The 26,382-nt window shown below is 40.3% G+C and overlaps 1 protein-coding gene across 1 annotated transcript in view; it reads right to left on the bottom strand.

The window, feature by feature from the left end:
- The window catches only part of CRYBG1 (crystallin beta-gamma domain containing 1), a 186,685-nt gene that overhangs the window by 5,721 nt on the left and 154,582 nt on the right, over positions 1 to 26,382 (bottom strand). Inside the window, exons 9-20 of the mRNA XM_043592034.1 lie at positions 21,654 to 21,780; positions 17,694 to 17,729; positions 16,544 to 16,698; positions 15,753 to 15,879; positions 15,518 to 15,663; positions 8,873 to 8,999; positions 8,635 to 8,667; positions 7,495 to 7,607; positions 5,742 to 5,871; positions 3,294 to 3,433; positions 720 to 843; positions 128 to 286 (exon numbers count right to left, since the gene is read on the bottom strand). Of these exons, the coding sequence (XP_043447969.1) occupies positions 128 to 286; positions 720 to 843; positions 3,294 to 3,433; positions 5,742 to 5,871; positions 7,495 to 7,607; positions 8,635 to 8,667; positions 8,873 to 8,999; positions 15,518 to 15,663; positions 15,753 to 15,879; positions 16,544 to 16,698; positions 17,694 to 17,729; positions 21,654 to 21,780 (1,417 nt within the window). The remainder of the gene's footprint in view (positions 1 to 127; positions 287 to 719; positions 844 to 3,293; positions 3,434 to 5,741; positions 5,872 to 7,494; positions 7,608 to 8,634; positions 8,668 to 8,872; positions 9,000 to 15,517; positions 15,664 to 15,752; positions 15,880 to 16,543; positions 16,699 to 17,693; positions 17,730 to 21,653; positions 21,781 to 26,382) is intronic.

Below are 26,382 nucleotides of genomic sequence, written 5' to 3'. Positions count from 1 at the left end.
AGTTCCTTGATTGGTTCTATCAGCTAAAAAATACTTTCATGAAAACCCTTCTAATTTATTTACAAAAGTGCTCAGGAAGCATCTACTTGAAGAAAGATGCTATTTACAAACACTTGTCTAAGCTCACCCTGCATTTGATGCATCCTTCTTGGTAAATCCAAATCTGATCATCAGCACCAACATCTTCCATGACCTGTATTCTGAGAAGCTTCAGATCCTCTAAGTTTCCATTGGTGGACATGAATAACCCTGTTGCTTTGTTTCGAAGTCTGAAATAAATTCGTTTCTGGAAGACAGAGACCCCAGCGATAGTCATCTATAAGTTGTACTGTTAGAAGCACAGAATAAGCATTAATAGAGGCAGAAACCAAAGTGAGGTTGGATTAGAGATAACTGCTATCCACAAGAGTCTCAGAGGGTTTAGGATCTTCTCAATGCAGAGTCTGTCAGAATTTCAAAATGCCGGGGGCAGGGAGCCTGCCTGTGGACAGCCCAGGGCGTGGGACCCACCATGTTTTGATGTTGGGTGTGGTAGCATTTCTGAAAGCTGTCACAACCTTTCAGCACCAGAAACAGAGCCCAAATTTAAAGGAGTGGGGGCACAGAGACCAAGGTTATACTTCAGTTTTATACCGAAACTATAAGGTTGAATTATGTTTACGATAAAAGATAAAGATTGCAGAGAAGAATACTCAAAGTCTAGAAAAGGAATAAAGTACCTGAGCAAAAGGTCGTAGAGAACCTATTTGGCGGCAGCCACTGAATTCATACCAATTTGGGACTTCTGCTGGTGACAGTAGGAACTGCCGACCCCTGTAATTGCCATATTCATAAGTAACCCATCTGGGAAAAAGAAGTGGAAAACCACAGTAAGCGGCAGTATCCCTTTAACAGTTGCCCCTGATTATATTTTTATAGTGCTTCCAAGTTTTACATGGAGCTTTATACTTTAAATATACATTGGGAGAGAAAAAGAAACTATTTTCTAAAACACTTAAAGCACCCATTTATTGACAAATAGCAAATTCTTGGTACATGAGTATGCCACAAAGATCCATTTTTTTTTTTAATGTTTATTTATTTTTGAGAGAGAGAGAGAGACCATGAGTGGGGAAGGGCAGAGAGAGAGAGACACAGAAGCGAAAGCAGGCTCCAGGCTCTGAGCTGTCAGCACAGAGCCCGACACAGGGCTGGAACTCACGAACTGTGATATCATGACCTGAGCCCAAGTCAGATGCTTGACCTACTGAGCCATCCAGGATCCTATCTTGAAGAGAAATAGGTAAGTTTTTCCTCTAATAGGGCAATGAAATTCAGTCCTTTTTGCAAGATTGCCCTGTACCTCCTATGAGGTTTTTGTAAAACCTTTTCAGTTGTAATAATCTTATATTTAAATAGTTACTATTTGTAAAGTTCTTATTAGTGTGTGGCACATGATAAGTATTACATAGGGTTAAGTAAAAATAATAAAGCTTTGTTTAAAGTGGGTATGGGGTGCTGGGAGCTTGGTCGGTGGAGCATCCGACTTTTGATTTCGGCTTGTGTCGTGATCCCAAGGTTGTTGGATCAAGTCCCGCATGGGGCCTGTTTGAGATCTCTCTTCTCTCTCTCTCTCTTTTGCCCCACCCCCAGTCATGCTCTTGCTTTCTCTCTCAAAAAAAAAAAATTATATATATGTAAAATAAAATAAAAATAAAACGGGTGTAATCTTCCTCAATCCAGAAAACTGAAGATTCTCTGGTCTCTTCCACCTGAAGATGCTAGTGCCCACCCCCGAAGAAGTTAAGGTCCTGGCACACGGCATGCAAGCAACCCAGCAACCCTCTTCTCTGGCTGATCTATTACATCAAGGAAGAGTGTTCTCTACTTTTAGTCCTGGAACTTTAAAATGTCATCGTCTTAGTCATTTTATCATAAAAACAAAAAATTAAAACCATTTGGGGAAAAAAAAATCACCCATAATTCTACCACAGTAATAATCTACAACTGTTTTGTAAATAACTGTCGGCCCTTCCAACACTGATGCATACAGGGAGGCCATACCTATTGTTTTTATGAGGGAAAGAAATTTACTTTCTTATAAACATTATGTTGGTAGTCCTTGCTCACTTTTATATCTTAATTTCAAAATTGTCGTAATGTGAGAAAAATCTTCCCATGTTGGCCTTTAATCATTGTACACAGCATCTGCTATCAATTTCTGGGTAAAGAAAATCCAAACCCTTACTCTAAAACCAAAGGACTTGGTCTTTCAAAGGGAGAAGAAAAATCAGCTTCCTTTCTTACTTGCTAAAAAAAAAAAAAGTGCTTAATGTGTTTACTGAGCACTGGTTTGCAAAGCATTCCCCTAGGAATTTGAGAGTACCCAAAGACAAAGTCCTTACCTTAAGTAAATTACAAATGTGGATGAAAAGATGAAATCTACCTGACACAAGGCTTTTCTCAATAGGAAAAATATATTATGAAGGTACATAATTATTAACCCTTACAGAAAATAGGAGGATAAGAGGTTATATTTCAATTTGTTTAAGGTAGCACAGGATAGAAAGAAATGTGATCAAACCTAATTAAAAACAATTTTTTTGAACAATTTTTTTTATTTTTTTAAACTTTTTTTTTTTCAACGTTTTTTATTTATTTTTGGGACAGAGAGAGACAGAGCATGAACAGGGGAGGGGCAGAGAGAGAGGGAGACACAGAATCGGAAACAGGCTCCAGGCTCCGAGCCATCAGCCCAGAGCCTGACGCGGGGCTCGAACTCACGGACCGCGAAATCGTGACCTGGCTGAAGTCGGACGCTTAACCGACTGCGCCACCCAGGCGCCCCTGAACAATTTTTTTTAATGTTTATTTTGGAGACAGAGCATGACTGGGGGAGGGGCAGAGAGAGACACAATCCAAAGCAGGCTCCAGGCTCTGAGCTGCAGTATAGAGCCTGACATGGGGCTCGAACCCATGAACCTCAGCTGAAGTTGGACACTTAACTGACCGAACCACCCAAGCACCCCTTAAAAAAAATTTTTTTTTAATGCTTTACTTATTTTTGAGAGAGAGAGACAAAGTACAAGCAGGGGAGGGATGGGGAGAGAGGGAGACAGAATCCACGAAGCAGACTCCAGGCTCAGAGCTGTCAGCACAGAGCCTGACGTGTGGCTCGAACCCCATGAACCACGAGATCATGACCTGAGCTGAAGTCGGATGCTTAACCGACTGAGCTACCCAGGTGACTCTGATCATACCTAATTTTAAAAATCAAATATCGTATTGAATAAACAAGTAGGTAACTCACTTACATGCCACCAATCACCTGAACAGAGCGTATCTGTGTGTTGAATCCTAGGGATCGGAGATTAACTATTTCTGAATTAAGTTCGATCTTTTTTCCTTTGAAGCCTTCTCTTTCAAAAAGAATAATTGTTGGTTCAGAAAATTCCTGTATAGGAACAAAAACAGTGTTCCGTTACTCATCTTTGATAATAATTCAAGCTTACATGGAAATATCTTGTTAAAGGACAAATTACAAGCTCTGGCCAGGCTTGGCCTTTCCCTGGAGGTCTGGGTGTTCATGCACTCCGAAGCTAAGGAGAGGACAGGCAGGAAGTTTTCTACTACATGGAAAGGTGGGTAAATATAACAGTGTTTTAAAGCTGTTATGGATATGTGTTTTAGCTGTTATGGATAACTGTTTTAAAGCTGATATGGAGGGGGCCATATCCTAGGCACAAAGGAATGGGTATATGTATTGAATCAACACTTGTAATGAAATTTATTTTCAATTTTGCCATTGTTTATTAGGGAAAAGGAGGGGCTGGAAAGCCATGGACATAAATGGTGAGGGTCAGAGGACTATGGCTGTCTTTGGGGTCTAGTGGTAACAGTGGTAATTACCTAATCAAGGAAACTTCCCCTTGTATGCATTTTCAAATGTCTTTTTTGTTGTTGTTGTTTTGTCAATAAGACAACGATTCTTTATACTCATGCTCCCAAACTTTCCTATAGGAATAATTGTTAAAAGGAGAGAAAAAAACCAGTGTGGAAGCTGCATGTTCAAGCCATCATTTTAAAGAGGACAAGGGCACAGAAGTCCATTCATTTTCAGAAAATAAAAAGCAGATTATGCTTGTTTTTCAAATCACAGTTTGAAACTGACCCTAGTCTAAGCTCTAATGATAATAATCCTAAGATCATAAATAATACATCAAAAATTACCTACCTGCTTAAAGTTTTGTGGTTAGGGTGTGGTAACTTACTGCTCCATTGATGTGGATGTGCCCTGACATGTACAAAGATTTCTGCCGACCAGTAAACAGAGCAGATTAGTGTGTAGAGGTGGTTTGTATAGTGTAGGAATTAGGTTATATAAAATATACTAGAAGGAAATGACGTAGGTATCACAAGTGGCTGAACATACCCACCAAGTACTAGGTGAAGGAAGGCATTTGGAAACTGCAACGGCAGTGGGTTTGGTTTTTTTGTTTTTTGAAAATATATTTGGAGATAGCTGTTAGAATTCTAGGGTGGTTAAATACCAAAGTTTTAGATATTTCACTGTAAGTTAGTGAATCTTAAACACCATACCATGTTTCACTGATACTACTTTCACATCTAAAGAAACGGTCAACATTTTAGTTATTTGAACAGGCAGGGAAGAGATAAAGCCATCTCATGTATGTTCTTTCTACCTGTAAAACTGAAGTCACCGATGACATATGCTTTAAGCTTTTTATAAGAGATCAGCTACAAAAAAAAATTAACAAATATTTCCAAAACTACAGACACACCCAGAGTTGAACAATCGGAACATTATCTTGCTGTTTTATTGTACTGAATATTGCTTTAGCTACATCAAAAATTAAAGGTTTCTATGCAAAAAGGGGCACCATAATCTAAAGGAGCACATGTGTGATAAACTGGGAGAAGACGTGATTGCAAATTTCTAAGACAACAAAGCGATAGATTTAAAAACTATGAAGAATTTCTGCAACCCAGTGACAACAAAAGATACAGAAAACTTAATAAAGAGTTTGGCAAAGGATATAAAAACGGACTATTCACTGAATAGAAAATCCAAATGACTAGTGCAGGAGATACTGGTGAAACATAACACAATGAGAAAATACTTTCTACCTAATTTCTTCAAATTGACAAAAGTCAGAAAATATTCAGTAATGGCAATGATGGAGAAAATGAATCCACATGCTCTGCCAGCAAAGATCCCAAGTAGTGGAATCTGGCATTACTTAGAGAAGCTGAATATTCATGCACATGGAATCCTGCAAATCTACTTTTTAAATATATATCTCGAAGGGATTCCCACACAGGTCAACGGGGATACGTGTGCATGTGAGGATAAAGTAAAATAAAAAACATTTTATAAGAATATCTAAGCTGTATCCCAAACACACTAGAATGGGTACCTGTAAAGGAGAGAGGAATAAAAATAGGGATCAGGTATGCAATGGAAGAAAGACAGGAGAGGGGCCTTGAACGAACCCCTGATGACTATACCACGACTGACTGAACACCCTTGACCTGAAGTCTGAGAAAACAGCAAAGAAAGTCAACTTCTATGTTAAAGCTCTGAAAAGAGACCAAAAAGTTATAGGCTGGAACGTTCTATTGCAACTGTTTTCTGTGCCTCTGACTTTAAGTCCTGAGGAAGCCTCCCTGCTGGTTTCCATCAGCTGCATGAACCACACATCTCTGTGACGCCATATTCACACTGACATTTTTATACTTACAACATCTATAAAACGAAGAGACTTGAAAGCTGCTTCAGGCAGGCATCCCATCGCGGAGACACAAGGATAGTGGCCTTCTTCCAACACGTACTGATTACCAGAGAAATTTTCTCCATCATATGCAACCCAGCTATGACAGGAAAAAAACATAGACGTGTACAATATGTAATTTGAATATTCCTATTCAAGAATAGGTAGCCTGCTGTATATAAAACACAATGCCGGTGGCTAACTGTTCTGTCTTCAAAAATATCTAGACCTGTTTACTTTTTTCCATTGTGTTGCAAATGAATATTCATAAGTCAGTTGTTAATTTTGCATTTGGGAAACAAAATTTTTCTCCCCAAAATCTTCAGTTTCTATCTCTGCACCTTCCAGTACTCCTTGCTCCCCTCGTGGGTGCCACCATCCTCTAGCCCTTGAGTCCTCTCTGAATAATCCTTCAACCTTCACAGCTAATCAGTCACCTTGGGTCTACCAACATCCTTCCCAAATGCCTTCCCTTTATCCTCATTTCCAGCGCCTCGGTACTGGGCCATGAGTCAAACTACCATAGTGACTTAGACAAGTCATTTAGCCCCTCAGGGCCCCAGCATTACTAGTAAGATGGTGATTTTCCATGCTTCCTTAGAAGAGGTGGGGCTTTTTGTTTGTTCTTTTAATCCAAGGAAGCTTACTGAGGACTAATTGTAGATCAGGTACTTTTCCACTGCTGGGGATAGGACAGAGGACAAAACGAAGTCCCTGCTATCATAAAATCTACACTCTGGTGAGCTGAGACACACAACAAATGCACAACAACAAAAGTAGCTGTCTGGTAGTAAGAAGTGAAGCAGGGCAGGGGATAAAGAGGAACTAGGACAGAGACGGAGGTGTGTGCTAATAAACAAAATCTTTACTGTAAATCTGTGCACTTGAATGCAAAGCCAGTGCTGTTTCCACTGTGCAGTGCTAACCGATATGATGGTGCTGTTTACACCATAAAGAACTGTATGATTAAAGACACTATTACTATTACTATTATTATTATTATTAGACTTAATTCCTCATCACCTTCTGCACAGTTTGCTCCAAGTGTTTCCTAGCCAACTTTCCCTGACCTTGGGCTCTCCCCTCCCTGTAAAGCTTTTATGAAACTATTTTCAGCACGGCACTTTGGGCTCATGCCTTTCTTTCCCTTCTTATGATTACACTGTTGTCATGCAGAATGCCTATCTACCAGGGCGCCTGGGTGGCTCAGTCGGTTCAGTGTCCAACTTCGGCTCAGGTTATGATCTCACAGTCCGTGAGTTTGAGGCCCACATCGGGCTCTGTGCTGACAGCTCGGACCCTGGAGCCTGTCTCTGTCTCTCTCTCTGCCCCTCCCCTGCTCATGCTGTCTCAAAAATAAACATAAAAAACCTTTTTTTAAAGAATGCCTATCTACCTGTAAAAAAAAAAAAATCCACCTTGGGAGGCACCTGAGGGATTATTAGAGTCCCGTTATGGTGACAGGACAGGCTAGAGAGTAGAGAACCTGGTCTGAATCCCATTGCACAGTGACATGGTGATTTTCAACTTCTCCATTCAAAGTGATCCCATGTCCTCTGCCCAGTGTTCAGATGCTACAAGGTGCACCTCAGTACTAACATGGTCTTGTACCGTTGGTGGTTTCATATAGTGCCAAACACCTAGGGATGTCCCTAAAGATTTGCTGATTTGTGCATTCTACTCTCCTGGGGATTAGGCCCTGCCAGTCCACCGTTTTACTTACCTGCCTCCTAAAACTCTGCAAGACTTGGTAGAAAACGAATCATCAATTTGACTTGTTGTTTCTTCGAAACCTAGACTGCGACCTTGAAACTGTGGTTCTGAAAACAACTGAATCTTTGAAAAAGTAAACAAATATGTAAGCTTATTTTCCTAAACATATTAACTCATTCAGCCTTTGAGATGATGCAAACATGACCTGTTAATAAACTGCTATGAATTTTATAAATCCTTTAATTTTCCACTTCTACATTAATGATCAATTAGAAATACTCTAGCCACACCATTCATGATTATTTGATTCAAAGACATCAAAGGACAATCCGACAGTTGAGGCAGCTTTCTATAGAACACCCTGTCGCAACAAGCTGTGAGGCATTTTAAAGCTTTATTGTGGCCAAAAGTAATTGTTCGTCAGTTCTAACATTTACAAGAAACTGTATTTTAGAAATATAGTTTTCTTCCCTCTCAATGGAAGATACTTGCTGACTTATTAGAATCTTGTGTATGCCAATAAAGGAGGCTACAGTGGTGTTTGTGCCTCTGTAATTACGGCTGTCTGAATTCTGAACACTTCCATTAAAAAGCCTAAATAACAAATGTAACACTTCAGTTGATGCAGACAGCATACAAAGGCTTGAGTGAGAGACTGTATAAAAAGTTTGTCTAATGTAGACCAGCAAATATGAAAATTCATTTTACTGTTTACCACAATAACTGTATGTATTGTTTGAGATATTAATCTTAGCGTATTAAGCAAATTGATTCTATGTAATGATATTAAATTGAACTTTACATAAGAAGAACATTTTATGTATGTATGTCCATGTCCAGAATGGAGCCTAATGCAGGGCTTGAACTCATGACCCTGAGATCAAGACCTGAGCTGAGATCAAGAGCCTAACCAACTGAGCCACCCAGGCACCCCGAGAAGAGCATTTTATAAGAAATATCTAGATATGAGTCAATGCTCTCAAGCCTATATAAGGTAAACCTAAATCTAACTTAGAAATACAATTATGGTTTGAGGTATAAAAATAAGTAAAACTAACAAAATATCCCAAATGTCTGACATTTTACACATAAGGTCAGCTTTTCAATGGAAGGCCCCTAATTATAAAAAATAGATTATTTTTTAAATTACCTGATTTTGTCTCCTTGGGCCAGTGAAAGAATCCTAAAAAATTTTAAGGGGAAGAGAGAAGGAAATGAGTAGAGCAGACATCTTGAAAACATTTTTTTCTTCTAGATCATTAGCAATTACTGTTAAAAATAACCTCAGAATAGTTTCTGTACTGTTAAGTATTACATGAACCCGAAGTACACATTAAGGAAATCCAGAATTCAGTTAAATATTCTCATACAAAAGTAGAATTCCTTACCAAATATATGGGTTGAACAGAAGAGATCTTACAATTTTTGCCTCCCCAGTCCTCAAAACTGGTATAGAAACCTTTATCCAGTATATATTGTTCTCCTGTGAAGTCAGGATTTTCATAGGCTACCCATCTAAAGAAACACAAACATCTACTTGTCATAGTTGATAGTTGACATGTATAATAAAACTATCAAACACATTTAAGTAAATATGTATCATACAGAAATTTTCATTTGTTTTAATAATCAGTAATCTTAATTTTTCTGATTATTAATCTTTTGGGAGATCTGTCTGTATGACAAGTCAAAGTGACAAGTGAAAGAATATCTTTACACAAACCTTTTGGTGTAAGAGTATCTTTACATAAACTTTTTGGTGTTCTCACGTGTCAAATCCTATTCCCTGAGAAAGCTCCCATGAGGATGTTTTTTTCGAATTCTTATTTATTTTTTAGAGTGTGCAAATGAGCAAGGGGGCAGAGAGAGACAGAGAATCCCATGAGGTACAGAGAGAGAGGGAGAGAGAGTGCAGAGCCCTGAGTGGGGGTCGAGCGCACAAACTGGTAAGATCATGACCTGAGCCAGAGTCAGACACTGGCTCAGGTGGCCTAAGCCACCCAGGTGCCCCTCTAATTCTATTCTAAGGAAGCAACGTGGACTTCTGAGAAGTATCTGTAAAGTTTTTCTTTTAAACTGCTCTTAAAAATTTTTTTAAAGATTATTTATTTTGAGAGAGTGAGCAAGCAGGGGAGGGGCAGAGAGAGAGAGAGAGAGATGGAATCCCAAGCAGGCTCCACACTATCAGATAGGCTCCACTCTGATAGTGTGGAGCCTGATGCAGGGCTTGAACTCATGAACTGTGGGATCATGACCTGAGCCAAAGTCTGACACTCGAACAAAGTGTCAAAGTCTGACACTCAGCCACCCTGGCGCCCCTCTAATCCTATTCTAAGGAAACAACTTGGACTTCCAAGAAATATCTGTAAAGTTCTCTTAAAAAGCAAGTAAGAGTTCTTTTTATTTTTGACATTAATAGTTTTCCAGAAAGAGTACAAGAAACTATGTCTCTATCACACAATAAAGCATAGTGGAAAAAGGTAACAGAGGAAAGGCTTTAAAAAAATACAGCTAAGTAAAATTTTATTTGGAACAGGATTTCCAATGTGACATGACTATGTAGTAAGCAAAACTGAACAGATGCTCAGAAACACTAAAATCTCTTTTGGGAGGTTTTCTTTTGTCACCTTTCAAGTGATCCACACTCAGGATAATTAAACCAGGATAACAAAACCAACTTATTGATGCTACTTCCTAGCCAAAGATAGTCTCTGAAGGGAATTTTTTCAATTTCGTTATATTCAACAGATAATTCTGCACCTCCTGAGTTAATTCACTGCCCTACTGATCTGCTCACAGATGAAAAGAATAATACCTAGGTGCTTGTAGACATGCTCACAACTTTCCAAAATGCTTTCACATCTATGACCACATTTAATCTAGGGAGGACTGGTTTTCCCATTTTACAGAAAGGAAAATCTAAAGACACAGAAAAGTTAATTCCCTGATTCTTTCAACAAACCTCGACTGGCCATTTATCATATGCCAGAAACTAAATGACGCTAGGTGTGTGAGGAGGAAAAGTATCACACGTAATTACTTATTGGTGTTTGTTTTGAACGGGAAGGTGACACAATCAGTTAGTGGCCAGGGATGACTGAGTCCATGATGGAGTCTCCTGGGGCTCCCCCCACGCTCTCTTCACTTCATGACCCAAGCTGCCACCGGCCCTGTTAAGTTTCCTTTCATTTACTCTTCCATTACACCAGACTTAAAATAGTCCACACGCTTCATAATTAGGACAGATTATGATTTTACTACCAAAAGGGCTTGACTTTATACAAAAACTCAGATACAGTCGTTACTAGGAAATGAACAGCAATCAAGGAGAAAAAAAGAACACTGTAAAAATCTCCAGTGTTACGTAGCTTATGACAGCTAATGTCTCTACACACACTTCTGCCCAAATGAACAGAGTAACTGCTAGAAGGCCAGTCCCGTCATATTTCAGAAAACACTACTCCATTTCAGAACCTCGTTAGCAATTTTTTAAACCTGTTCTTTAACATGGTGAGGTCAAGAATTAGGAGACCTAGTTCCAGCTATGGTCGGGACATTAACTTTCAGATAACTTTGAAGGGCTCACTTAACCTTTGTGAAAGTTCATAGTCTCATTTGTAAGTAGAGGGCTTGGCCAGGATCCCAGGGCTGACATCATGTGAGGTTCTATGGCTCCTGGGAACCTGAGTGTGCGGCTTCTGCTCACACGGCCTTTGCCTCATGAAGAGAAGCAAAAGCCAAGCAAGAACGTGGAATCCTGCTATGTGGGGAGGAGTAGGTGCACGGCAAGAAAAATCTGTTTCACAAAACCCAGGACAAAAAAAAAAAAAGAAAGAAAGAAAGAAAGAAAGAAAGAAAGAAAGAAAGAAAGAAAGAAAGAAAGAAAGAAAGAAAGAAGAGGTCATAGCCGTATCACAAAATAAGTATTTCTGGTGGGCTCTGTAACAAGTTAAAGAACAGAGGGTTAAAAGGCCTTTTTGCTTGATTGACTGACCTCAAGGTTTGGAAGGGAAAGGGCTGTGAGTGGGGAAAGACCCAAATATAGGGGGAAGAACAACCGAGTGAACCTCAAAAGTAGGTTTATCCAGCACGTTTTTTTTTTTAACCAAGTGCGAATGCTCTATTTCCCGATAAAACTAAAACAAATCACTTGTAAGCAAACACCCAACACCACATAAGCCTAATTCACTGAGGCTGAAACAAACCAACCACTTATTAAGATGTTACTTGAATTGACAGTAGTGTTGTTTTCCTTCCAAGATGCGGCCCCAGATGAATCACTGATGCATGAGGGTAAAAAAAAAAAAAAAAAAAAAAACCTAAAACTCAGGTCTGAGATTCTCTGGTAGATCTATAACTTCTACTTGAGACTCTTACGCAGAAAATTCCTTACTGTCCTTGTTTAAACAGATTCTGTACACATGAATCAACGCTTCTCTGTTTATGAGGTTGGTGGGGTGGCGGGGAGGGGGCCTGCTACAAGTACGTGCAGGTCCCAGCCTCGTGGAAGTGGAATCCCTGCTCAGAACGTAGGGGCAGTGGGGCAAACCAGCCCTTCCATGGAAGAGAAAAGGAAAAAGAATTTAAAGCAACAGCAGTTTTAATTTTTTCAGGTGGACTCTAGAAATATTTCATTTTGTTCTCAGTTTCAAAACAATGAGCCCAGTTGCCCCCATGTGAACAAGAGCACAGTGCAGAACCTGACGTTGATCAGCAGGGCGGTGAAAGGGAGTTTCTTCTGTTTCAGTAAGAAACGGAATGCATTCTCAAAACCTCAACGGTCGGATTCACAAGCATCCTTCCTGAAGGCTGGTCTCTGTTTCTGAGCTAAAAATGAATTTACCTCCCAGGGACTTTATCACCCATGTGAGAGTGAACCTCCTGCAAGACACTTCCAGAACAAGAATCTCAAAAAAGTTTTTCTGAAAAGCTTTTGAGTTCCATACTGAGAAATCAAGAACCAAGATTCCCTAATCTCTAGGTCTTTCGTAGCAATGATTATGTTTTATACAAATGCTGTGACCTCTGTGAAGACATAATATAATGCTTTGCACATAACAGACCTCAATAAATATTTGTCAGATAACCAACTAAATGACCTGTGAGGAAGCAGCTGGCCCTGGTACACACAGCCCTTCCACAGCCACAGAATTTGAAAGGAAGTGGTGATGTGTACACACCTCCCTTCAACTTCCCCCAAGACCACAACTCAACTGCTATTAAAAAAAAAAAAAAAAAAAAAAAACTAAACCAGGAAATACAACTAGAAATGACTAAAAATAGAAACCTATAAAAGCAACATTTTATAAAGGAATCTAATTTCAAGCAAACAAAGACTGGGCTAAAAAAAGAAAAAAAAAAAAAAAGATTGGCTCTGGGTACAATTCTACCTGTGCTAACAGAACCGTGCACATAAATGCCCTAAGAGAATTCTAGCCAGCTTCCTGTTGCTTCCTCTGCTGGGAAGCATGACTGGACTCTGACTAAGGGGACCAACACACCTGGTGAGTACCAAAATGTACAACTATTTGTCCAGACTGAATTGGTCACTGTTTTCCTTCTAAATAATTAGCTTTAAATAAAGGCAGTCTAAAATACTGTAGAACCACAGCATTATCTAAGAGAACTGCCGTACTAATACCTTTGGTCTATGGCAGATGGTAAGATGTTAGGGTTCCAGAGCAGGACACAGAAGGCACTTCCTGCTAAGAAGGAAGACCCAGAAACCCCAGATGTCACTCTATCAAGAGGGCACCACAAGCAGCAACCAACACAAGGATTTGGTGAACATGACTAACAGTAAAGCATATTACATTGTACACACATCTCAGATATCCAGGGACACTACAGGAGGGCTCCATGAAATACAAATGGGTTGAGGTTAGAATGATCCAAATAGCCTAGGTTACTCATGACATAAAAAACCTAACATCAGGGTGCCTGGGTGGCTCAGTTGGCCAAGTGTCCAACTCTTGGTTTGAGCTCAGGTCATGATCTCAGGGTCATGAGATTGAGCCTCGCATCAGGCTCCATGCTGTGTGTGGAGCCTGCTTAAGATTCTCTCTCTCTCTGCCCCTCACACCTGCTTGCATATGCTCTAAAATAAAACTTAAAAACAAAAAACCTAACAAACATTTTCAACAGAACCAACATCAAATAAATTCATATGATTATTTAAGAATACACTCACTTATACCCAACTATAACTGACATCAACCTGGATTATAAGAATAATTGTATAACTTATTTTAATAGACACCTGTTTTGCCCATCCAGTATCTGTCCTCATTATTTCTGATGTTCCTGGGGAACAACTCACCCCGATCATATAAAAGTGGCTTCTAGGGGACTGACCCTACACTACTCCAGAGTTGGGCACATAACATAGGCACGATCATCTCCTTGACTACACTGATTGGCTCAGGCACGTACACATGTCCCAAGCCTACAGAATCAAACCGAAACCTGGAGCTTTTGTAGGAAAGAGAAGTCCTTTCCACTGGATACAGTGAGATGGAAGAACAATAAGTAGCTAATGTACCAGATGGAAGTGGTCTGCTTAAAATGAAGCCAGCACAGAAAAAAAGCCTAGTCAAGAGACAGAGAGCAAGTTCTAATGCCAGTGTCTAAACCCTATATCCAGCCATGAATGAAGCAAAATCTTGTCCAGGACTTTTTTTTTTTAAGTTTATTTATTTTAAGGGGAGCAGGGCAGGAGGAAAAACACAAGTGGGGAAGGGGCAGAGAGAGAGAGAAATTGAGAGAGAATCCCAAGCAGGCTCCATGCTCCACTCTGAGCCCAATGCAGGGCTCCATCACACAATCCTGAGACCATGACAAAAGCCGAGATCAAGAGTCAGATGCTTAACTAAGCCACCCAGGTACCCCCTTTCCAGGACTTTTAAGTTATGTAGGCCAATAAATTCCATTTTTATCACTTATACCGATATAGTTTGGCTTGCAGTCATATGCATCCCCAAGAGTCTTTTCTGACCATCTTTCAATAAAAGCTTACGTTAATAAAGCATTCAATTGCTAACTCCAGGTATGCTGAAACAATTATTTTTAGGTCAAAATAATAGTGAAGAAACAAAACGGTGCAGGTGTAGATATAGGTGCTGCCACAATGGCATAATCAGTGTTATTTCAAAGTAAAGCCTGTGCAATAAAGACACTCATACCCTCCTCTGTCTCCCTGAAAGCAGAGATAATAAATAATAAATAATAATAATAAATAAATCTCCCATGTGAAAGGTGTCCTCCCTGTACCAGGAGGTAGAGACACGCCTTCATCACCAGAGATAGGGACTTTAGAGCTGAGAAGACTGTATAAACAAACCTTGTTACTTTTTATCAATTTACTACATGAGACAAATTCTGTTTACAATTCCATACTAATTAAAGCTCCCAAACAAGTTTTATCCTGCCAATTCCTCACAAATGTATTGTCTTTCTGTCTAAAATATATAAAATTCACCTGCCTCGGTCATTTCTTTGGGTCTCAGTTTCATTATTGGGCCTCCCTGAACATGTAATTAAACTTTGGTGATTTTTTTCTCCTGTTAATCTGTCTTGTGTCAGTTTAATTAACAGGAAGAATCTCGATGGGTAGAATAAAATTTTTCCTCCCCTACAAGGACTGTAGGAAAATCGAATGGGACTTTACCCCAACCTCAGGTTTCTGGTGTTAAGATTATTTTTTATTTGATTCCCATCATAAGAAATCCAGGGAATCTTTCCACGCAGAATGGTAAGAGAAGTGGACCGGTGAATTTCTATCCTGAAACCCAAAGGTCTACTGCAATGTTACATGACACATGAAAAAAAGATTATATGAGAAAGATGTTAAAAAGCAGTTATGAAAGTATTGTGGCAGTACACATTAAATGACTGACTTAATGTTCAGTCGTTGATATGTTTATTTCCTGAGTGCCTACTCTGTCAGAGACGCTCTGTCTCTGTCAGAGACGCTATTAGTTTAATACAACACAAAGTAAAAATGGTTAAAACCCCGGTTGGGTTATTTCACTTACACTCCACTCAGTACATTAATAGACTGGGTCTTCAATCCATATCCGGTCTCCTTTAAGTTAGCAACAATTCCTAATACGTCAATACTGGAACCTTTGGATCCAAAGTTTTTTTCACTGTACATGATCATGTGAGCATTTGAAAAATCCTATTAAGAAAAAAAAATCAAAATTCAAAGGTTAGCCATTCATATTCCAAAAAGATCAAGTATTAGCCATTAGCTTTTCTTTAACTTACACCTAATATAGGTCGTAATGACTGAAGTTCTCCATTGTAACCTCCCCAATCTTTCCAGTCCTTGTACTCCCCTTCTTCGAGCAAATACTGATGACCTGTAAATCCAGGCTTCTCATAAGCAACCCAACTGCAAGAGAAAAAACATGAAGGAGCGGTAATCTTCGTCAGTGTTGAAATTTTTCCCATGTATAAGTTTCATTCACAAATACTAACAGTTATGAAGCTAGACATAGACTCATGCATTATGACAATTGGAATTCTCCTCTAAAATTTAAGAGACTAATAGAATGGCCTCCTAAAGAATAACCTAAGAAACATACATCAATGTTCTGTAAAGGAGTGTAGGGAGTGTGTGTGTGTGTGTTTAATAAGAAGACTCCAAAGAACTTCAGCAAAAAAACTGGCTAAACTTTCATCAAAGCATAATTAAAATATTATATATTTTTGGCTATGTACAAGACTTTGAAGTATATACTTCTAAAGGAAATATGTAAGATACATAAAGTGCAAAATATCATAAAAAATAGCAAACTAACAGTTCAACAGTTTGGAGAATAATATTAATAAGATGTAGATTTGATCAATCTGGGACAATTTATCAGCCTCGTTCAGCTGACTGACCCCAAACCACCACCTCGATCTGCTGTGTCAACTCCAGGTCAGAGTGGACTGAGAAGAACATGTCTGAAGTTCACTCTACCACACTATCTGTAATGGTTGGGGGTGGGGCATGTATATTACTCACTAAAATGATAAAAAAGAAACTCCTCAGGTTACTCCCATCTACTTACATTCCTCTCAGAACTTTCATCGACCCCACTGACGTAAATGGCAAACTGTCATCGGTTGTTCCTTCTGTTTCACCTGCTTCCGCCATAAACCTGCACATCTCTGTTTCTAGTTCCATACATTTTCCTTCAAAGAAAGGCTTTTCATAAATTACTACCTATAATAGAAGATATACCGGTAAGTGAAAGAGGTTAAAGGTTTCAACAGCTAAACTGAACGTTTAGTCATTTAATATCACTAAGCCCTAGAACACAAAATGTTCTGATCATATTTTTTAAACTAAATAACAGTATCTTGTAATTTTAAAACTATGTTTTTAATGTTTATTTATTTTTGAGAGAGAGAGACAGAGCATGAGCAGGGGACTGGCAGAGAGAGGGAGACATAGCATCCAAAGCAGGCTCCAGTCTCTGAGCTGTCAGCACAGAGCCGGACATGGAACTTGAACTCATGAACGAGGAGATCATGATCTGAGCTGAAGTCGAACATTTAACTGACTGAGCCACCCAGACAGCCCTAAATTTTTATCTTGATGTGGTGCAGCCCAAAGACAAGGTTCAAAAGACAGTTAATAAATAATTGGCTTAAAAAATTGCTTTTGTTCAATGTCTAGAACTGATATTTAGAATTTCGCTTAGGCCAAACTAAGGAACCAAGGATCCCACGTTGCTTTAAAAATGAAACAGAGGTGCCTGGCTGACTCAGTCTGTAGAGCATGCGACATCTGATCTCAAGATCATGAGTTCAAGCCCCACAGTGGGCATGGAGGCTACTTAGAAAAAAAAACAAGAAATATAAATGTGTCATAAATGTGCAAAGTAGAAAGAGCAGAAAGAGCATGTTAGAGTAGCAGAAGGGGAGAACTTGTCTTGAAAACAAAGTTTTTTCCTGAGTAACTGGCAAGCGGCAGCAGGCCCCACAACTAGTAAACACAAACACAAATTATAAACTTAACACAACAATCAACCTTTTAAGCCATGACTACACGTACTATTAGCCAGTGTAAGGGCTCTAGTCTGAGGGACGGCATGTAAGCTGGGACAACTTCCTTTAGCTGCGGTTATGTTTATGGAGGCGGATGTGTAAAACTACACAAGCATCACCTTCCTAGAGATGGAATGGGAATAAAATGTAAAACACATATATTTTTACCTTTGGATCTGTAGGGAATTCGACTTTACGTCCACCCTGAAAAGAAAAATAATACAGTAAGAAAACCGGTTTTTCATTGATAGATTACCATATATTACCCATGGTAGTTTATGGTAAGCCATGGAACCTCCCAGTGTGAGTGCATCTGGTTTAATTTATGTTGTGACAGTTCTGATGTCACCAACCATGCAGATGAAGAATGAGGAAGACAGTGTAGAGCAGAGGTGGCCTATAAGCTGAATCTGTGAGTTAGGTTATGTTTTTGTTATACCAATAAGCTGTGTTTGTTTGTTTGTAATTCAGAAAATGTCTCATAAAAATAGATATTTCTCATTTCTCTTAAGCAGTCCTGGGGCGCCTGGGTGGTTTGGTTGGCTAAAGCATCTGACTCCTGATTTCAGCTCAGGTCAAGGTCTCACAGTTTGTGAGATTGGGCCCCCGCTTGGGATTCTCTCCCTTTTCTCAAACAAACAAACAAACAAACAAACATGGGGCACCTGGGTGGCTCAGTCAGTTGAGCATCTGACTTCGGCTCAGGTCATGATCTCAGTTTGTGGGTTCAATCCCTGCATTGGGCTCTGTGCTAACAGTTCAGAGCCTGGAGCCTGCTTTGGATTCTGTGTCTCCCTCGCTCTCTGCCCGTCCCCCACTTACACTCTGTCTCTCTCTCGAAAATAAATAAAACATTTTTAAAAAGTTAAAAAAATAAATAAAATAAAGATCAAGAATCTTGGAAAATGAAAAAAAAAAAAAAAAAAAAAAGCAGTCCTAAGACCTGACATGTCTGGACGCAAATTCTCATAGGCAGAAACCCTCACCTTGTGCACTTACTAATTCTCCACTGGGCTTTTCCTCTAGCCAGGACTTGAGCCTGGTTTGTCTGTCTCTACCACTCAACTCAGCTCAACTCCCAGCCACCCTCACTCATGTCTAGTTGCTGCCTGGCCCCTGGAGGCGTTTGATTTTGCAACCCATGGCTTACAAAACTGTTGAGTTCACACAAGTTCACAACAGGCTCTGCAGGACTCCTGAAATAATTAGGTGAACTGCAGATAGAATTTAAAATAGCCCAAAGGACGGGTCTGAGGGGAGTTGTTATACTTTTATAATAAACAGTTGTTGTAAGTAACCAAAAACTCACTAAAAATAAGCCACAGGAAAAGGTATTACACAGAAATAACAAACAGGGTAGGGATTAAAATCAGCAGCGGGAAAGTCAGGAGAATATTTTCCATGAATATAGAACAGCTTTTTTTGTATTTATTTTTTAAGTTTTTATTTATTTTGAAAGAGAGTGGTGGAGGGGCACAGAATGCAAGAGAGACAGAGAGACAGAATATGAATGAATGAATCCCAAGCAGGGATCCTGCACTGTCAGTACAGAGCCCAATGCATGGCTTGAACTCACAAACCATGAGATCATGACCTGAGTCCAAGTCAGACACTTAATCGACTGAGCCACCCAGGCGCCCCTAGGACAGCTTTTTTGAAAGTGCAGCGAAAGATGCTCAAATGCACCAAACGAACTGTAATTTTGAAGGAATGTTGCTGATTTTATCACCAAACCAGAGTTTAAACAACCTAGTGCAGTAAGTAGTCCCCCGTTATCTGCATTTTCACTTTGCACAGTTACCCGCTGTCAATCGAGGTTTTAGAAGCAGATGATCTGTGGGGAATAAGCTTAGGAATTCCCGGAGCGTGCACTGATGGGTTAACAAGGCATAAAGAATTAGAAAGCCATAGGATGAACACACCCAAGTTTGAGTACACAAGATTAAGTAAACGGGGCAAAAGCCCCCAGTATAGGACAAAGGTATAGGAATAGGAAATCTCAGGATGAAAACATCCAAGATGAAGTAAACAAGATTAGGTATTCAGGGTGGAAATGCCCCCTAACTTAGTACAATAGCAGAAAGCTGCTTTACAGGAAGGCAGGACCAAATTAGGTAAACAGGTAAATAGGGCTATAGACTGCTGTGGGGTGAAGTTGCCCAGAGAGGAACTAATTAGCAAAAGAAAGGCACCTTGTTGACCCTGAGGTAGCAGATTCTGTCTTTCTGGCCCCTTAGGCCAGTTTAGGTAAACAGAGGTGGGGCCTCACTTGTGCTGTCAACAACCTTCTGCCCAACCACGGCCAGGATTTTGTTTGGTATTGACCCAAACCCCCAACAGGGCATATCTTCAAACCCCCTTTCCCTCCTGCCCACGAGTTAGTGTTCACAATTTCATTGTTTCTTTGTGCACGTCCATCACCATGTTTGTAAGCCTTCTGATCCTAATAAAAACGGAGTAAGGACCCATACTCAGGGCTCTTGTCTTCTCCCAGACATTAGCCTCTCTTGCATTTTTAATCCTGCGTTCTGCTTCCTTGCTGTACAAGAAAGAACTCCAGACCCAGAATCTACGGCCATGATCCTCCTCCTGACATACTGTGTCACAATGCCACCTATGTCACTCATCTCACTTCATCTCATCCATCACACAGGCATTGCCTCATTGTGCCTTGTCACCAGAAGGGCGGTCATAGTACAATAAGATATTTTGAGAGAGAGACCACACTCACATAACCTTTGTTGCAGTATATTATTATACTTGTTCTACTTTATTATTAGTTACTGTTAATAATATTAGTTAAATTAGTTACTGTGCCTAATTTATAAATTATAATTTATATTTATGTCATAAATTATATGTATAAATTATATAAATTATAATTTACAAGTTAAACTTTATCATATACACATAGGAAAGTTTATATAGGGTCTGGTACTATCCAAGGTTTCAGGCATCCACCAGGGGTCTTGGAAAGTATCCCCTGTGGATAAGGGGGGAGGGGGAAATACCCTAAGCACCCTCTGCAAAAGTATCTCTTTCTAATGCCATAAACTTCACAGTTTTGTAAATTATTTAAAACAGGCTTCAAAGCCTGGGACAATTCTTTCATATCTTCACGAAACTAAACTTTGTTCTTTGAAAGTGAATTTTACAAACAAATCATTTATAATGTAAAAGCATCTATAATTCAAATGAGTTTTGCACGGAGACCAACAAACATGAGGTAATTAAACCACAGGTTTTGGCAGGAGGGGTAAAATTAACATAAAAATGATCTTCATTGGCTTCCTAATTTGTTTCAAACTGACTCAAGACAGCTGCAAATTGCAGCTGCAAAACCTTGTTCATAAGGAGAGCCTCACTCCTGTGGGTAGTTGGGGAGTGCCTACTGCCGATGAGCACACACCGTGCTTGACATGGGGACAGGACAGGTGCAGCCTGGATCCTCCCAAGGCTTAGAGTCTAGCCAAAGAGACCAAAAGAACAAGACAAATACAGGGGGAGGCCGGAGGAAGCACAGGCTCCTTTCTAAGGCAGATGCTTGGGAGGACAATGTTCAGACATCCAGCCCCAGGGCCCCCAAAGCTGCCACCCAGCCTAGCCTCTGGTGGCTACAATGGGGGTGGTCCCCAACATGCCCTGCCCTCCCCCAGTTCTGCCCTGGCTCACGCAGAGCATCCTGACATCTCCACTGGACACCTTCCTGCTTGGTTGTTAAGAGCCAACTTGATTTAGCACAAAGCTCTCCTAATTATCCCCCTTCTCTGTCACATCACCCACAAGTTGGACTTCATCTGTCCTTCCTGTTTTTCCACAAACGTTTGATCCTACATTTTCTTCACTTCTGAAACCTACCCTGGGCTGAAGCCTTGTACACACGCCCGCGGCTCTGCACGGCTGAGAATGCCTTGAAGGCAAAGAACATGGGCTTAGCCACATTTTTTTTCATCTACAGCGACCAGCAGGTTATCCTTTCTATTATTTCTATCGAGCAATAGGTTCCCTCTACTACAGATTTGTGTTTTTAAAAGTCTGTTTATTGCTTCAAAGTCACAGCCTGTGAACCATCAATGTCAGGCTGACAAAAAAATCACGGACTCCAAGAACCTTTTGTTAGATTTTTACCATTTTCAGAGGCCGCATGGATCCAATGTATGCTTCTTCTGTATCCCAGAAGGATAAGTCGGGGTACTCGCCAGGTTCCAGGATAAAAGGCACACCCTGAAATCCAGGGTCTTCATAAATCAGCCACCTAAGCAAGTATCAAGGAGGAAAAGAGAGGACTTGTCATTTGTTTCAGTGGCACACAGGACCCCACCGAGAAGAAGGGAAAAGAACAGGACGATGTATATATCCGGACGATGTACAGTTCCACTCAGATACGAGAGCAACGTTAGATTCAAGGAGGAGTATGCCGTTACATGCGCCTGTCCTTGATCTTTTACTGGTCTCCTGGTGGTTTTGTCCACTTATTTTAATTTATATTATGAATTGCTTCAGTGCAGATCTGTATCACTTCAAGTAATAAAAGTAGTGATTTTGTAACACTGTATGTATTTAGAGGGGCCCAACATAGGAATCCCAAGCTTTGTTTTAAAAGGCAACATCTCAGGGCGCCTGGGTGGCTCAGTCGGGTGAGTGTCCGACTTCGGCTCAGGGCATGATCTCAGGGTTTGTGGGTTCGAGCCCCGCATCGGGCTGTGTGCTGACAGCTCAGAGCCTGGAGCCTACTTCGGATTCTGTCTCCCTCTCTCTCTCTGCCCCTCTCCCACTCGTTCTGTCTCTCTGTCTAAAAAAATAAATAAAACATCTAAAATAAAAAATATAAAATAAAAGGCAACGTCTCATTTGTAACCAAAGAATCGGATGTCCCACCTACTCATTTGTCACAGTGCCCAAAACTAACAACAGGTAACATCTACCTAGAGCTTGCAAGAAATGCCACCTGGAATATCATCCAATCCGTACAACAATGCCGTGACGAAGGAACACTCCTGTCCCCGTTTTACAGAAGAGGTGAAGTAAACTGTCCAGGGCCACACAGCTGCAAGTATCAGATGCAGGGCTGATCCAGGCCAGGCTCCTAGTCATTTTTTGGTAGCAGTTTTTCTCATTCCAGAAAGTGCACATAATTCATGCGTTTTACAAGGACTCAGGATCATCACTGTGAGCAGGACGGTGCACGGTGGTACCCTGGGGGCTTTGAAGGTCTGTAAGCCTGCTTGTTCCCAGGCCCAACAGCTTTTTGAGTTCTTGAATCTGATTTTTATGGCTTGTCAATACCACACCCTCTTATCAGGCTTGTCAGCTGTCACTTCTGCTGCGGTCAGGGAAGAAGCAGCCCCACCCTCCCCTAATGTGCTAGAAACCAGGAAACCAGGAAACCAGAAAACCATGCCTGTTAGCACTGCCCCTAAAGGCTGTGCAGTCTTAACACTTTCCTAGTCCCTGGGAGGGTTCTGGGAAGATGACATAGTAGAGAAGTGACTTTTACCTAAGAGAGTTATTAATACGCCCCCTTTATACACAAACACAGAACTCTTGGTGACCACGTATCCTCTCCTAATCTTTGTTAGTCTCACTAAAAGAGTCCTAGCTGGGGTATTCCAGGTACCCCAGAACACCATACCAAGGAGAGAATGGCTGCAAATAAAATCTTTTACCAGCAAAATGGGCCTCATTGACCCTCTTTGCTTTCTTCTGGCCCAAGGCACATTTTAGATGACAGGTTTTGTTAAAGATTCCCTTGGATAAATCAGTAACTTCTCTAGACTCACTGATCATACAGGGATTTACAATCAAAATCCTACTGAAGACCTGTCAATACACACACACACACACACACACACACACATATGTTGACAGACTGAGTGGTGTATGTGTGGGGATGAAAACTAATCCACATTGTTAGAAGTCAGGATGGTAGTTATACTGGGGGTATGTTCTAGAAATCCACAAATACTGGTTCTATTTCTTGACCTACATGATGTTTATACTTTGAAAATTCACTCAGGTTATACACTTATGATTTATTGTGCATTTTTTGGTACAAATCTTGTTACATATACATCAATAAAAAATTAAGAGGCAAAAAGGCTTATCTTTTAAAAAATTAGCACTGCAAGGACCCTAACCCATAAGAAAGCAGAGGCTAAGACTGGGGTCCTTTACAGCTCCCTACATTTGAAGCATGACAGGTAAGGATGCATTACATATTTTTTAGAGCTCAAACCTCACACATGCACACCACACACTGATTTCACGCCCTAACTAAATAATGGTGGTTCATCAGAAATGTTGCTATTAGGCTAATGACTCCTCCCGACTGAATGGTGGAATTTTCTGTAAACTCCATGGATGGCTCACAAACAAGTGATGGTGAGATCCTGAAATACTGCTGACCACAGTACCCTTTCACGAAGCCTTTCCTTCTGTAGTTGGAGTGAGGGGTTTTATTCATCTGATACTAAACATTTCACTTTTCTTGAAGCATGTGATTTAGTTACATAATATGTATAGAAGGAAGGTAATTTTGGGTAAAGGGGAATTTGTAAGAAAAAAAAAACTGAACACAAACTGATACACTTGAAAAGACTTCCTCAGTGAGCACGAAGAGCCTGTTAAGAAACTTAAACCCACACTTATGAATGTTGGGCAGACTCTGAAATCTGAAAACTCATACACAGAGCATGATTCATTTTTCCTAAATTCTATTCCAACAAGATACGTTATTCATGAGGCCATCGGGAGAGGGGGAAACTATCTTCAGGCAGTGTCAGTGTTATTTCAGTTTCTAAAGGCACTCTTGTTTTCCCATGTACTTAGGTAATGAGCTTTTACCTACATTATGAACAAGCAGTATAACTCTAAAGTAGGAGCTTTTTAAAAAACCATAAATGTTATTATGTCAACAATATCCATTTGTATGTTTACAATGACTATGTATATATTGATTAAAAACATGTAATTATTCTTTTATAAATACCCTTTAAAAAAATACCCTTTAGCCACACAAGAAAAATAGGTCTTCTCAGGGCACCTGGGTGGCTCAGCTGGTTGAACATCCAACTTTGGCTCAGGTCATGATCTCCCAGTTCATGGGTTTGAGTTCCGTGTTGGGCTCTGTGCTGACAGCTCAGAGCCTGGAGCCTGCTTCAGAGTCTGTGTCCGCCTCTCTTTCTCTGCTCACACTCTCTGTCTCTCTCAAAAATAAATAAACATTAGAAAATTTTAACAATTAAAAAAATTGGTCTTCTCTTGCTCACCTTTTTTTTTTTTTAAGTTTATTTATTTTGAGAGAGAGAGAGAGAGAGAGAGAGAAAATCTTAAGCAGGCTCCATGCTCAGCATGGAGCCCGACACAGGGCTTGATCCCCTGAACTGTGAGGTCATGACCTGACCGGAAATCAAGAATTGGATGCTTAATCGACTGAGCCACCCAGGCACTGGCTTGTTCACTTATCCTTAAGCCAAAAAACAGTATTTCCATCCAGATCCTAAGTCTTATCTCCAGACATGGCTACACATGAACGTTGGCTAGTTACAGAAACCAACTGGAAACTCAAAAGATTAAATATGAATGTGCCGAATTTGAGATTTTTCTAAAGAGGGTGAGCTATGGCTCTCAAAGAGAAAAAGGTCCCTTCACAGTCGAGAGTTGTAGGAGGCACCAACCTAACCAGACAAACAAACTCAGCATCGTTAATGGGAAGCTGGGTAGCACTGCCTCCTTTTGTGAGGTAACAGGCAGATGTGGCACCACCTTTCTGAAGGACCCTTTCCAAATCCGCATGTGACCATACCTCTAGACCCAACCCCTACTATGCAGAAAACTCAGGCAATACAGCAACAAGTCAAATGATTCGAGGAAACGCTCAGAGACGAAACCAGATTGTGGCATATTCTCTATGACAGCAGACCTAAATACTGCAGGGACTGATACGATAGGGTAAAACTGTAAAAAGAGGGTATGAGAAAAACGCAAAATTCCAGAGCGAGGTTACATGTATGGAGGAGTCAGGCGGATGGGACCAGGGCTGGGGACGGTGAGTGGACGCCATGCTAGGTCGGTGGTAGGCACACAGGAATCGGTCTTATTACCAGGCTTCATAATTCACACATATATATATCTTCTTCTGTATATAGCAAATATTTCATAATAAAATTCATCAAAGAATATCTGGCCGTTAAAAACTGTCTCTTGAGTTCAGAACAGCAGCATTTCAGTGCCAGTTATGCTAAAAATTAATCCTAAATTTGAGGAAATGACTAAAGCCAGTCTTCCTTAAACAAGGAAACAAAGAGCATTGTGGAATACATGCTCTTTATGCTCCTGATAAAGTTCCAAAATTCTTTATTAGAAAAATACCCCCTCAAAAGAAATGTACCCCCTGCCAAGAAGATATACCCTCACCTCTGGGAGTATGGGTACTAGCATCAGCCAGGTATTAAAACAAAGGTTTAAAAACAAATTCTATCAACAGAATCTGAAAGAAGATTTTAGAAATTATTCAATTTTCCAGGTAAGAATCTGGCAAGCAAAACCCTTATTTTGTGTAGGCGTAGAAGAGTTTAACCCACAGTAAATAGGTTCTGGGATAAATCTCCTAACGGAATCTAAGGAAACACATCTCTTACGTCAGTTCAGGGGACCAGTGCACCAACAGAAGCAAAATGAGCTCAGGTACTTATTATCAGTTGAATTCTCCCAACCCATCAAGACTCCCTTGGAGATCTATAAAAGTACTAATGACCTGTTCCCAAAGCCAGCCAACCAAGTTCAACGACCCCAACTCTGAACTGACATCCAAAGTAGCTTTCTATTATCCTAACGGCAATAGAAATGAACAGCCAGA

This window comes from Prionailurus bengalensis, chromosome B2 (genome assembly GCF_016509475.1).
Source record: "Prionailurus bengalensis isolate Pbe53 chromosome B2, Fcat_Pben_1.1_paternal_pri, whole genome shotgun sequence".
NCBI classification, from domain to species: domain Eukaryota; kingdom Metazoa; phylum Chordata; class Mammalia; order Carnivora; family Felidae; genus Prionailurus; species Prionailurus bengalensis.
The sequence above is the reverse complement of the archived record's forward strand: the minus strand, read 5'-3'. Positions and strand labels throughout refer to the sequence as shown.